The sequence below is a fragment of the Chelon labrosus genome (genome assembly GCF_963514085.1).
Source record: "Chelon labrosus genome assembly, chromosome: 12".
Taxonomy (NCBI): Eukaryota; Metazoa; Chordata; class Actinopteri; order Mugiliformes; family Mugilidae; genus Chelon; species Chelon labrosus.
The window spans coordinates 17,293,755-17,306,556 of NC_140345.1; the positions used below are offsets into that span (position 1 = coordinate 17,293,755).

Genomic DNA, 12,802 nt, shown 5'->3' on the forward strand with positions numbered 1-12,802 from the left:
ATGGTTACGAACGCATGAACACTCTTCTGAATTACATGACGAAGTACATGTCTACTCCAGAAGCCCTTTGATTTCAGACGGGTCAGGGGGGTGATGGACTTTCCTCTTTGCCACAAGGGCTGAATTTAGACTTTTAATGCAAATTCAGAAAAATCTGTATTCCTGACACTGTGGCTTCTACCTCTCTATGTTTATCTCCAGACCTTGGTGGTAAAATAGAAACTTCAAGAAAATTCAAGCACCAGTAAAGCTTTATGACTGCTGTGCCAAACTTCCAGAAAGACATTTTGAGACCACTTTTTGTGACGCACCTTCAGTCACTCAGGGACTGCAGTTTTCATCAGCCAGCCTTCAGTTACTCAAGTGTTCTTTCTCTGGAGATACTGACCACTCTGGAGAAGGATATGCCTTACTTAGGCTGTATTGGGGTTATGCTACGTTTCAGGATAAAGGTTGTCCTTCAGAACAGTAATTGGAGCTTTTCTGTGCTAGGGAGATTGCACAGGTATTTGTATTTTAATGTAAGCTAATGGTAGAATACACTAAATGCCACAGTACATGTATACATGAATAATGTATATGGTTTAGAATAGACTTGAAGGCAGGATACAGACATCACACTCAGTCAGTGAGAAGAGATGAACAGAGTAATATTACTTCTTTATATCAGAGCTTATCATTAAATGGGATATTACTGATCCCCTGCTTCTGCTATGTACTGACAGCAGAGTTGCTGCACATGTTTTTAATCGGTGTGAATATAACTGTACCTAGAAATAAAAACAACAATGGATATAGTGATGCAAGTAAAAGTACCACATGCAACCCGTGGTATGAAAACTATTGTGCGATGACATATTAAGGACATTTATACCGAGTGTGCACTTTGCAGTGTGATATAAATAGATGTTCTTATGTTCCGCCGCTGTCGATTCACTACAAGTATTAGAAAATATGTTTGTGACAATGCGTAAGATCTATTCTCACACAAAACTGTACAGAATTTAAAAATAAGCTTCGTATATCAAGTGCCGCCGGATTTTGATCCAGAGACATGAATGTTAAGCAGATTGAAGCTGTTTCTTAACATCTGCATTGTCTCACACGCTGATCTGATGCGTGTTCATGCACAGTTTTTCTTTTGCACCACATGCTCTTTTTGTCTCTGGCAATAACCAGTAATTATATTTCCAGTCTCCAATCATATCACTTACTCCGCTTGATCATATTTCTGTCATACCACAAAACCCGGCTCTCCTTGGTTGGCGTGTCCTTTTAATCATATCAGTTCTGCATGCAAAGTTGAGTCGTCACAGAGCTCCTGAGCTGTGTATTTCACACGTGAAAGGAAATAAAATGTCACATTATTGCCACCAGTGAATATCATTCCTCGCCTGTCTTGACACAGTTTACTTTACACGCTTCTTAACACTGTGTTCATGTGATCGTGTAATTTAAGCAAAGCTGCATTAATCACTGCTACTGTCTTGTTTTTTGTTTTCTTTGTAAATTTAACAAAATTATAGCTCAGTCTTTTTAATGTTGCATCTCTCCCATCTTAAATCTTTCTGCCGTCCGTATTTGTGTCCGTTTCTGTTTTTCTCTGTGACTTGATGGAAGCAAGCTGTACAGCTGTACCTTCAGTCTCTTCACCTCTGTGTCCTCTTGTAACAGAATGAATATTACTGTAGGTTAGACTTTCTGTGGAAGAACAAGTTCAAGAGGGAGTGTGAGGAGATCGAAACCATGGAGAACCTGAACCGGGTTTTGCTGGAGAATGTCCTGCCTGCACATGTCGCTGAACACTTCTTGGCACGCAACTGGAAGAATGAGGTAGGCATTTGTTCTCATTACAGCATCTGATTTGTATGTAAAATCATTGTAATTCTCTTTAGACAAGAGGCTTCAGAACACATGGAGCTCTTTGAGTACCCATGGCTATATGCCAAGACTACGTTCATTCACTCTGGTGATGCAAAGCCACAACTGTGTACCTCAATGATGACTAATTCAGGAGTTGTGCAGAAATTGTGAAGGGTACATATATAGAACTGTGAGTTTTTAAAGAACTGGCACTTGTATTGCAGTATTCATATATTATAATTATTACAAATACAATCAATTACATATAATAGTGACAAAAAAAAAATAGAATTTGCTGACGTATCTGTCTGAGTCATTCATGTCCTTCATCATTCTGAATCCTGTTATATCCCCCGAGTTGTGAAAAGACAAGTTTTAGATCTAATCTCCCTTAGAGGATGTCCCGGAAATCTTGTGGGTTTAAATAGGAATGCGGCATCTGCAGCAAAAATTTGGACTGTTGAGTCAGCAAATCGACTATTTGTGCTCTTGAATAGAATCCAAGAACAAGTTGCTGGTCTCATGGATTTTCTAGCCACTGTTATTTGGATGGATGATGGGTGATTTGCCTTCTTTCTGTTGTCCGCCCGGTTCATCACTTGTGTAATGTCTGCTTCTGTAGTCCCACCGGGGGCTGTTTTTCTACAGAACAGCACTGTCATGTGATTTTAATCTTGAATATACGCAGCTCAGTCTCATGTGATCGAGATCCAACAATTTTCCATTAGAGGTGTGCCGTCTGTATTTTATCCGAGCAAAAAGTCTGCGGTTTCTCAATTTTAGAACCACATTTTTATAACATAGCTTTAAAGCTTTCCAAGTTGACATCTGTATTTTGTCTGCCTACTGCTTCTTGTCCTGCAGGATCTGTACCACCAGTCCTATGACCTGGTGTGTGTCATGTTCGCCTCTATCCCAGACTTTAAAGAGTTCTACACCGAATCTGACGTCAACAAGGAAGGATTAGAGTGCCTCAGGCTCCTCAACGAAATCATCGCTGACTTTGATGAGGTAAATAACCTTTAATCTTGAAAGCATTGACTACATTATATGTGCACCGTGAATGCCGCACACAAACTGTGATACCTTTTTCAGTAGGTTTAACAGTTTTTCAAGTTGCTTGTGATTGGGCACTGTGTATCATGCTAGTTACAACCTCATGTAATGATATCAGAATATTATAAGGGGTTTTCATTGGCAGACAGATTGAAGGATGAAAAGAGAAAACAGCAATGATTCTTATAGGTTCATACAATGTTGTGCATTCTAATGGTTGTGTTTGTCTTCTTTGTATTTCCCCACGTAGCTCCTTTCCAAACCTAAATTTAGCGGTGTGGAAAAGATCAAGACAATTGGCAGCACTTACATGGCTGCTACTGGGCTAAACGCCTCACCTGGACCTGAGTACACATCACAGGTAGGCTCGTTACACACGCTCACATCATTTTGTAAAGCAATTCAAGCGCATCAATTTGACTGCCGCAACGTCACGGGCATTGCAAGAAATGAAGGCCGCCACTGGTCGTGTTCTTACTCTCCCAGGAGCATGACAGACAGTACATGCACATAGGAACCATGGTTGAGTTTGCATTTGCCTTGGTGGGAAAGCTGGATGTCATCAACAAACACTCCTTCAATGACTTCAAACTCAGAGTTGGTGAGTTGCACAGGAAAGATACATTACTGCATTACATTAAAAGGAAAGCAAAATTTCTATATATGTATAATATACATGATATACTATTTCATATCACTTTTGTATTTCATTGCAATTTATAAATTCCCTCTTATTTACCTGTACTGATCACATACAGGTTGAGACTGGAAAATCTTAAGTAGTCAGATATGAGAATAAAGCAGATCGTAATGTTGTGGTCCTTACTCAATTGTTCTTGTTTTGCCACAAGTTTTGTTTAGAATCACTTAACCAGACCTCCTTGCCAATACGCAGCCTTTATGTGGCTCTGTGTTTTTTTCTAGAGCTCAGGTATGCTGTGTGTGAATAATTTGATTACCTTAATGGAGAAATGTACAGATGGCTAAATAACGAGCAAATAACATTCATTTATGGAGAAAAACACAGGTAGGAGAGCAGGCAGGCAGGCAGGTCCTGGCTGCCTGTGTGCAGTAAGAGTCAGAGTTCAATGCCTTCAACCTGTCTGCGAAGATCTCAGCATGGGATGGTCCATTAACTCAGCATGCATGTGTGTGACTGTACATCCCTGCTGCTTCCAGACGGGGCCTAAAATGCTTCATCAAAGACAGATACAAAACCCTACCCACTGGGACTGGATTGGACCAGTGGCTGTGTGCCTTTCAGACAGCAATTTCCGACAATCTGGGGACTGAGTGAGAAACGAAGGAAGGCCTTGTGTCATCTCAGTGCTGTGAAAAGCTCTGGAGTCTCTTTAGCCGAGGTGCTGAGAGGCTCAGGGATTAGGAGTTCAGCTGCATTTAGTTTCCACTTCGTCTCATGTTCTGATGAAATCTTGTGAAAAGCTTTGTTTATTCTGAAAGCAGCAGGTTTTCCGCTGAAGGCCTTTTTGAGTTGCACTCAATAATTAATCATTGACATGAAAAATTGATTTTAATTCATCTCCAGTAAATCTGACATCAGACATTTAAAAGAAATACCAGTTTTTATAAATGGGTGCTGTTTTCTAATTAAAGTTACACATAATTTAAAAAATGTAATTACAAGAATATAGTTGTTTTTAAAATGTGGCTGAGATCAGTGTTAAGCAGCAACACAATCTGAAATGTTTCCTAATGGCTTGGTTTCCTTTGTCAGGTATTAACCATGGTCCAGTGATAGCTGGTGTCATTGGAGCCCAGAAACCACAGTATGATATCTGGGGGAACACTGTGAATGTAGCCAGCAGAATGGACAGCACTGGAGTTCTAGGGAAAATACAGGTAAATGAAAGCGGGGATCGTTCACTTGTTTACTTCTAAACAAAAATTCCATGAGAGTAGCTCAACCACCAATTAACTGAATCTACTAACCTGTTATTGTTAATTCTTGTGGGTCATTTGCATCCATTGGTTATCATGTTCATTGGCTCAGTTCTATTTAATGATCCTTCAACGGATTTCTGTAATTCCGCTGTAATATAAGATTTCTGCCGTCGGACTGAATGAAGCATTTGGGGTGGAGAGCCACAGATAGGAGAGGGAAGTCTGAAAGTTTATTTTTTAATAGTATCTGTTGACACAAACAAAGAATAATCCTGCATTGATCACTTACTGCGTTCAAAGTTGGATAGTGTGCATCTGTCAAACTTCACGTCACGCTTGAAGTCGACTGCTGATTTCAAAGGGCCAGAATGGCTCACTCTCCGTGAAGATATTTCTGTGTTTATTTAAAAGATAAACCTTTTTTTTCCCCCCTCTGCATGTGACATTTATGTCAGCGAGGCACAACTCATCATCTCATCATCATGTGACATCTTCAGATCCTGTACTGGCATCCTTTCTAAGCACTGATGGTTTTTCACCTGGGTGGAGGCAATCATTCCGTCTTCAGAGGGCTGCATTACGCTTCACATCCTGTAGACATTTGATAGAGTCGTATGCTGTGCAGCGTGGCACAACCTTAGCACTCTCAGTTGCATTCCAAGGCTGCCTGTTGATATTTTAAGATATGCATGAGGGAAGAGTAAGAAATGCTTCTGTACTCTGTTAATTTTAACATTTTTGACATTCAGTGTTCATGAATTCGGTTCATGCTCCATATGTCATCATAAACTACTCTTGTCAGCAGAGCTCTCCTTCTTTACACTCTTTAATTTACACATTGAATTTTATGCATTTTCAGCCGCGACGATTGTGTGGCATTTTTTCTATTACAGTTCTTAATGAGAGGAGAAGTGTCTGCAGCTCTAAAAATAAATCAGAGGTCTGGTGATGCAGAGGAAAACAGCAATTATAGTGTGATACTACTGAGTTAATGGTCTACAGAGTTCTAATGTGGAGAGCTGAGTGTTTTTGCCTGTTGGAGCTTAATCCAGTTGTGTAAGACGAGCAAAACGAACGTTAACAATTGTGGTTCTCCCTGTAGGTGACGGAGGAGACGAGTCGCATCCTTCTCACTCTGGGCTACATGTGCTCTTGTCGAGGCATCATCAATGTCAAGGGCAAAGGAGAACTCAAGACATTTTTTGTTCACACAGAGATGACTCGCTCACTGTCGCAGGGGAATGTAATGCCTTAGGACTGCTTCAGAATATTCTTGATTCAAACGGGCACAAAGAACAGACTTTCATCTCAGATGGAGGAGGTTTGATCTTCTCATTGCTGTGGTAAGAAACAGAAACGGGGTGTGAGGCGTGAAGGAATCGGATCTGCACTGCAAGGAGGAAATCTGATCTTACTTTTGCATTGCAAATTACCTATGCCACAGCTGTAGAATACATTTTGTCACTTATGTAATTGTAAGTGTAGCATGTACAGCAAGTAGGCAACCCCTGAAAATATAATGTAATATGAATGTTGGAGCCAGAAAAGCCACAAGTTAGTCAGATGTAATAACGTATAAGTTCAGTCAGAGAGAAGAATCTCAACTGGTCCAAAACTAGTATTGTGACTCAGTTCTGTGAGGCTGGTTGCTGTCACTAAACCCAGCTGCATCGAACAGAACTCACTTTACAGAACTTTATACATTTTGCATACCAAATAATGTATAATAAGAAGTAGATAAACAAATTGCATGGCAATTTTTCTGCAGAGCATCCAACAGACATCAGTTTCAGAGAGAACAATGATGGCAGCACAAAGATATGTTGGTGTTATAAATATAAGGAAGTTTGCCCCAAACTAAACCAAACACAGAAGCCCCGTTTATTTTTTGCATTAACGTCTGACCTGGGCGATGCCAACGCAAGTGGCCAGCTTTAGTACCTGTGGTCACACCACCAACATCATTTGGGGAGAGGTTGAATGTTGTAACAGCTGCTGTCTGCAATGGATTACTACCTACAACTGTATCACAACTGGAACAAGCTGTGAAGTCTCTCTCATTGACAGAAGACAGCACGCATGTTGTTATTTATTTATTCATCTATCTCGGCCCCGATGCACAAAGCTCAGATTATAAGTGAACCCTGGAAGATTCCATTCGCACTGTAATTTCACCGCTGTGCTGTTGAAGCAGTGGCAGAAAAATCTCTGGTAATAAATTTATTATTGAGGAAATCCATAACTCAGCTCTCCACGGTTCCTTATATATCAGCATGGTGGCATCAGTAATGAACATTACCACACGCCGACATGTTTTTTAAAGACAGAATCGCACACTGTGTACTCATATTAAATCATTTCATTTGTTAATTCCTGTTTAGGTTTATTAATTAGTTGGTTAAATGCTACAAGGACAGAATATTCTATATAACTTACGGTGTTTTTTTCTTTTTCAGACAGTCATTTCAAATACCCGTTGTGTGTTTTTCTTTCTGAATAAATGAGGCAAAACTCAACAAGATCACCCCTGCTGAGCAGGCGGTCCTTAATGTTACCCAGGATGCATTGTGTGTTCACGCAAGCAAAGGAATATATGGTCTGAGATCGGATCCATTAAATGTAACCTCAATACATCCTGGGTGTGTTCACAACTGTACTTAAAGCTTCCCACTTGCATTCAGATGGCTCAGGACAGATGTTAATTAATGCAAAGTCTGAATGGGGCCAGACTCAAGGTCTTAAATGAAAATCAAATGACAAAAAATAAAAGGGAAAACGTCATGACAAAGCTTGACTTAAAAAAACAAAAAAACAAATCACAGCCAGCCAACAAGGTGTACAATGTGTACATAAGTTCATCAACCTTGCTAGAAGCACGCAGTCTTGGATGTATGTTAAAGGCAGCCTAGGACTATAAAAGGAAAAACACATTTAAAAAAAGAATCTATGAATATATTATGATATTCATGCAGGGCCAGGTTTTCCAAAGCAGTCTTTTCACTTTCATCATCTTGTCTGCACTGACTGTGTTTACGGTTTTGATCAGATTTGTCAATGCGTGCCGACAACAGAAGAACTAGGGCTTGATGCATAAAGATGCATGTATGCACAGACTTCAGTTTTCCAGATCAAACTGCTGGGTAAATCAGAACATTAAGATGAGACGCCAAATCTAACAGAAAAACTTGTCCTTTCTGACTGTGTTATTTTTTATTTTTTTGAAATCTTCACAGCAGTCTGAAAAAAATCAAAATTATACATTTAATATTAAATTACTGTGAAAATATGAAGTCTTTGTCAATGGGAGTACTTAAAGGGAATGTTTCTTTATGATATTGGCTTCATAAAAAATGCAATAACTCTTGTGTACATGGAGCTTTATGCATCCGGCCCATGTTGCTCAGATCTGAGCCATACATACATTAAAGACATGTTAAAACCACAGGATACAGAGATGATTTCAGTGTCAAGACTTTATTTTGGGAAGTCCAAACCTGATGTGTGTACAGGGTAGCATCATATAGAGTGCATATAGAGTACGGTGGTTTTGTAAGAAAAGAAAATTCTACCAAAAAAGTGTTTTGATGTTTTCATGATGCCATTGTTTTTTTGTAAAAATAAACATTTCTATGTATTTCAGTTCTGCAGAGTGCTGTTGTTTACCTTCCTTTAAAAAAAAAAGAATTGCGGAGCATATGAACATGACAGAACTTGAATGGCAGGACGATTCATTTATAAAGTTAAATTGGGCTGTCTGAGGCCGTTATATCACCAATGCTGTCCTTATAATCTCAACTTGAATCACTCCTCTTTATTTGCCTGAAAACACACTTGAGATTGGGTAACGGTCCTTGGTGAGCAGATAGACGAATACAATACACCTAGACTCAGGGTCAAAGTTGAATCATTCAGTGAGGCAGCGCAGTTTGTGTCAGGCCTACTTTCCACTAGCAGTTTAAATTTTCAACTAAATCTCAATTTTAAATTTAAAAACACAAATGGGTACAAAGAGGATAGCAGCACTCAGCGTTGTGATGATTGGATGATGACTGACCCAACTACTTTTAACTATAATTAGTCGTTTGGGGACAAAGACAACAACTGAGGTCCTATTTAATAATGCTGAATACACTGGAGCTGATAGCAAACAAAAAAAAAAAATACTGAAATCACACCTTTAAATCTGACCTTTAGTTGTTACGCTCCAGCTGTCTCCAATTCCTTTGACCTCAAGTAAAGCAAACAACGATCTTTTCAAATGTGCTAATGACAGTATTGACATTGGGTTGACTGCACTAAATACACACTCTCACCTCACCTCCTGACATTTACCGGACACAAGGGTCTTATTTGGCCACTTTAAGCCAGCCGGGCTGTCGGCGATTGCTAAAGTGGAAAGCTACACTGCTTTCTATGCATTGCAGATAAAAATATAGCCATGTAAATAGTCCACCTTTGCACATTGAAGAATCCTGTTCATGTGACCGATGAGGCGCTCATTTGACGTCACAGAGGAGAGCCACGCCCCGCAGGATCCAGTATTCTGGAGGAAGGGAGGTTTTCAGGTCTACAGCTGCAATGTAATTCATGTCTGTCCTGACTGGCTTTTTGTAGATTGGACAGGAGTACAGGCGGGGGTCCTTCGCACCTGCAACACGAAAAGAAGGAGGAAAATCAAAAAGGCAATTTAATATTTTTGATGAAAACTGAGCAGCAGCTGGCATATCTTAATTAAATATCTTTGTCAGTCGAGTTATTTCAAGGCTATTCAATATTTACATTGGAGCAGAGTTGCCACCGGGGCACCCAGCTGTGTCCAGCAAACATCTGTTTTTAGTCAAAATCTCAAACATTAGGCAGATCATTTTAATTAGGAGAAGGTGGTTATTTCCCACTCCTTTCTCAGCACCACTTTATTTTAGCTCCGTCGGTTTCCTGGCTGGTGAGTTGTTAGCCTGTCAGCCAGGACCAGAGGTGCTACCAGTGTTTCTTAGGTGCTCCCCTCCATCAGGACACAAACCAAAGCTCTGCTGATGAAATACGCAGGCCTGGAACTAATCTCCTCAGAAGGAAGGACAATTAAGTAGAGCACTTTTCAAGACTCTTGAGCCCCGCTCTAACCTACACGCGTGCATGTCATACATCCTTACGGATGGACGCTCCTGCAACCACTCGTCCACAGAAACCAGCCTCCGTTGCGCTGACGCACACTCAAACCCAGCAGGCAGGCTTCTTGAGGGGAAGGCTGGGAGGGGACGCGGTGTAAACAAAACACATTAAGCGTATCATTGGATCATTAATTCATTCCCCGCTCGCAGGCGTCCACGGGGGCCTGTCTGTCTGCTGCCTGGCTGAATATACTCTGGCCTTATCCAGAACAAACACTGGGCCACATACTGCTGGTAATCTATTCCCAGACAAAATAAATAGCACTTAGTCTGCTTGACATTTAAATGTTACATCCATCCAGCGGCTGCGTGGGATGCAAACTTTGAGGAGGAGAAAGGAGAAAGGACCCTCTTAAGACAGACAGGATTAAATCATGTGTATTGTGAGATTACAATCTTCACCTCCGCTTCTTCCTCCATCTAATAGCAAAACTCACCATTATTCTCAGCGTACATCCGGATCACAGGCATCATCTCGAAGAGGACTTTGGGTTTGGAGTCGATGAGTTTGCAGCTGCGCCGGTCCCAGCCGGCTCCCTCCAGGTGCAGACCGTAGACAAACACTCCCTCTGTTGGGGGTTGGGTGATGTCATCCTTCATCCACCTGGTCACCTCGTTGCACAGCACCATCCGGTCCAGGGCCCAGCCCTTGTTGGCCCGCGTGATCTCCTACGAGTGCGAGTACAAATGGGAACTTTAAGGCACCGATGTGGCCAATTAGATACGGCAGTACACACGAATGACAGAGATGACATTTGGCAACCGTTTCCCCACGAAAAATCAATTGTGATAAAAGGGCTGTAATAAAAGCACAACAAAAAAAAGGGCAGTGAAGTGCACTCCATCTAAGGTGCTGTTCGGAGAGGTGCTGCAGAGATGGAAGGAAAATAAATCCAATATGATTCCAAAAAAAAAAAAAAAAAGGAGCAGCGAGAGCAACAAATAAATGAAATGTGACTATTGCGTCCCTTCAGTCATTGTGCCTTTATATCAAAAGAGAAGAATAGAACTGGCAAAAACCTTATTGGGCAAAATTGGACGGATGGGGATTCATGAGCAATAACAAGGGCAGACACGTAACGGATCTTAGAAAAAAACGAGACACAAAAACAAGACAGTTATTTCACGCACATGATACACCGAATCGAAGAACTCTCCAGCTAGTTTGTGACACCACAAGACTGATAAAAGCTGCAGTGTGTCTCCTGAGAAGCTAATATTCAAGATACAGTATATGCAGGGCAGGACGGGTATATTCGAGAACTAACAGCAGTTCAACAAATTGCTTCTCAGTAAACCACATCATTTCTGTCTCAGAGGAACCAGGATTTATCTGAGTAGAACAAATAAAAAATGGAACTTAGTCAGATTTATAAGCCTTACACCAGTACTAAACGCTTTTATTATTGCTCAAAACTGCAAAGTACAGGGATGTGATGTCTGATGTGATGTGCCTGAAAACACGCTACAGCCATTAGTTTATTTTCATAATAGACAATTACCAGACCAAGCCACCAGTCATTATGGAAATCCATTTTTGTTTGTAATCTGCAATAGACTAACACGAGTATGAACACAATTTAGGTCCAGAGGTGCATCCAGCCTCTGAAGGACCCTGCTGCTGTTGCTGGATGAGGGCCTTATAAAACATGGATTTTTGTCATCATTGATACCTGACGTGGTGGCAGCCAAAACAATCATGGGGCCTGCACCTGTGCGTGTATTGGGTCGGTGAATAAGGTTCCTACAAGTACCCACTGCCCACAGAGGAGGAACTGGCTGCCAAATTTAACAAATCTCTCTATGTTTGCGAAAAACTGACCTTCACCAGGGCTACGTACAAGTTCCACTGCACCCACAGAACTATAGTTGAAAAGTTTGGAATTGATTTTTATTTTTTATTTTTTTGTTTTGGCTGCACCCATATGGGATTCTGCCTTAACATTGCCCCCAGCTGTTTCTACAAGACTGAAGCTGGATAGAGATAAAATATATTATGTCTTCATCATCAGAGAATGGACATGGGTCTTCTGAGGGTGTCCTGTGGTGTCTGGCAACAGAATGTTGTTAGGGGGGTCCTTTGAGTCCTATAGGTTTAGGGGAGAGGCCTCTGTGGATCAGGCTTGTTCCAGTGCATCCCACAGATACTTGATCAGTTTGGGATCTAGTGAATTTGGAGGTCTGTTTGTGCTGTTTGCTGTTTTTATGTTGTTCCTTAAGCCTATGTCAGGCTGCTGCCATCAAGGAGTGTCATTGCTATGGGGTGGGGGTACCTGGTCTGGTCTAGGTGGGTGGTACATGTCTAAGTAACATCCACACGAATGCCAGGTCCAAAAGTTTTCCAGCAGAACATTGTATTGTCACAAGATGGTCAATTTTATTTACTTCTTCTGTCAACGGGTTTAATGTTTTGGCTGATTGGTGTAAGTCATCTAGTGCATGACATGGTGGTGCTCTGCCCAACAACAGTAGGCCATGAAGAGCGCCTGACAACGCTGCTCGCCAACCACAATCACACACTGAATGGTGACAAGACTGCCGATGGTCTTAAATCACTCCACTCCAACGTGCGAGGCCTTCCTGTCCCATTACTGCTCGACCACAGCCCCCACTATGTGACCTCTCTTATTGTACTTGTGTATGTACTGTACAGCTGCAGAAATATTTAAGTATTGCCTCATTATGTAACTACTAATGAAATGATTAACTTATGAATGAAAAGTGTTAAATCAGGAGTAGACAATAGAGTCTTCCCTGTGAAACCCAGTGCTAGATTGTAATGAATTTCTAAAACATGAGTCTCTATTGTGTGT

General features: G+C 41.1%; 2 protein-coding genes across 4 annotated transcripts in view; one reads left to right on the plus strand and one right to left on the minus strand.

Moving 5' to 3' along the window:
* Nucleotides 1–8,989, plus strand: part of adcy2a (adenylate cyclase 2a) — a 34,488-nt gene extending 25,499 nt beyond the window's left edge. Inside the window, exons 18-23 of the mRNA XM_084557101.1 lie at nucleotides 1,675–1,833; nucleotides 2,728–2,874; nucleotides 3,170–3,280; nucleotides 3,406–3,520; nucleotides 4,655–4,779; nucleotides 5,924–8,989. Coding sequence (XP_084413227.1) covers nucleotides 1,675–1,833; nucleotides 2,728–2,874; nucleotides 3,170–3,280; nucleotides 3,406–3,520; nucleotides 4,655–4,779; nucleotides 5,924–6,076 — 810 coding nt within the window. The 3' untranslated portion in view covers nucleotides 6,077–8,989. The remainder of the gene's footprint in view (nucleotides 1–1,674; nucleotides 1,834–2,727; nucleotides 2,875–3,169; nucleotides 3,281–3,405; nucleotides 3,521–4,654; nucleotides 4,780–5,923) is intronic.
* A 5-nt stretch (nucleotides 8,990–8,994) lies between these two features.
* The window catches only part of dnah5 (dynein, axonemal, heavy chain 5), a gene marked incomplete at its 5' end in the record, with an annotated part of 96,184 nt that continues 92,376 nt past the window's right edge, over nucleotides 8,995–12,802 (minus strand). For all 3 annotated transcript variants that reach the window (XM_084557099.1, XM_084557098.1, XM_084557097.1), the window contains 2 exons: nucleotides 8,995–9,469; nucleotides 10,427–10,658. In XM_084557099.1, coding sequence (XP_084413225.1) covers nucleotides 9,318–9,469; nucleotides 10,427–10,658 — 384 coding nt within the window. In that variant the 3' untranslated portion in view covers nucleotides 8,995–9,317. The remainder of the gene's footprint in view (nucleotides 9,470–10,426; nucleotides 10,659–12,802) is intronic.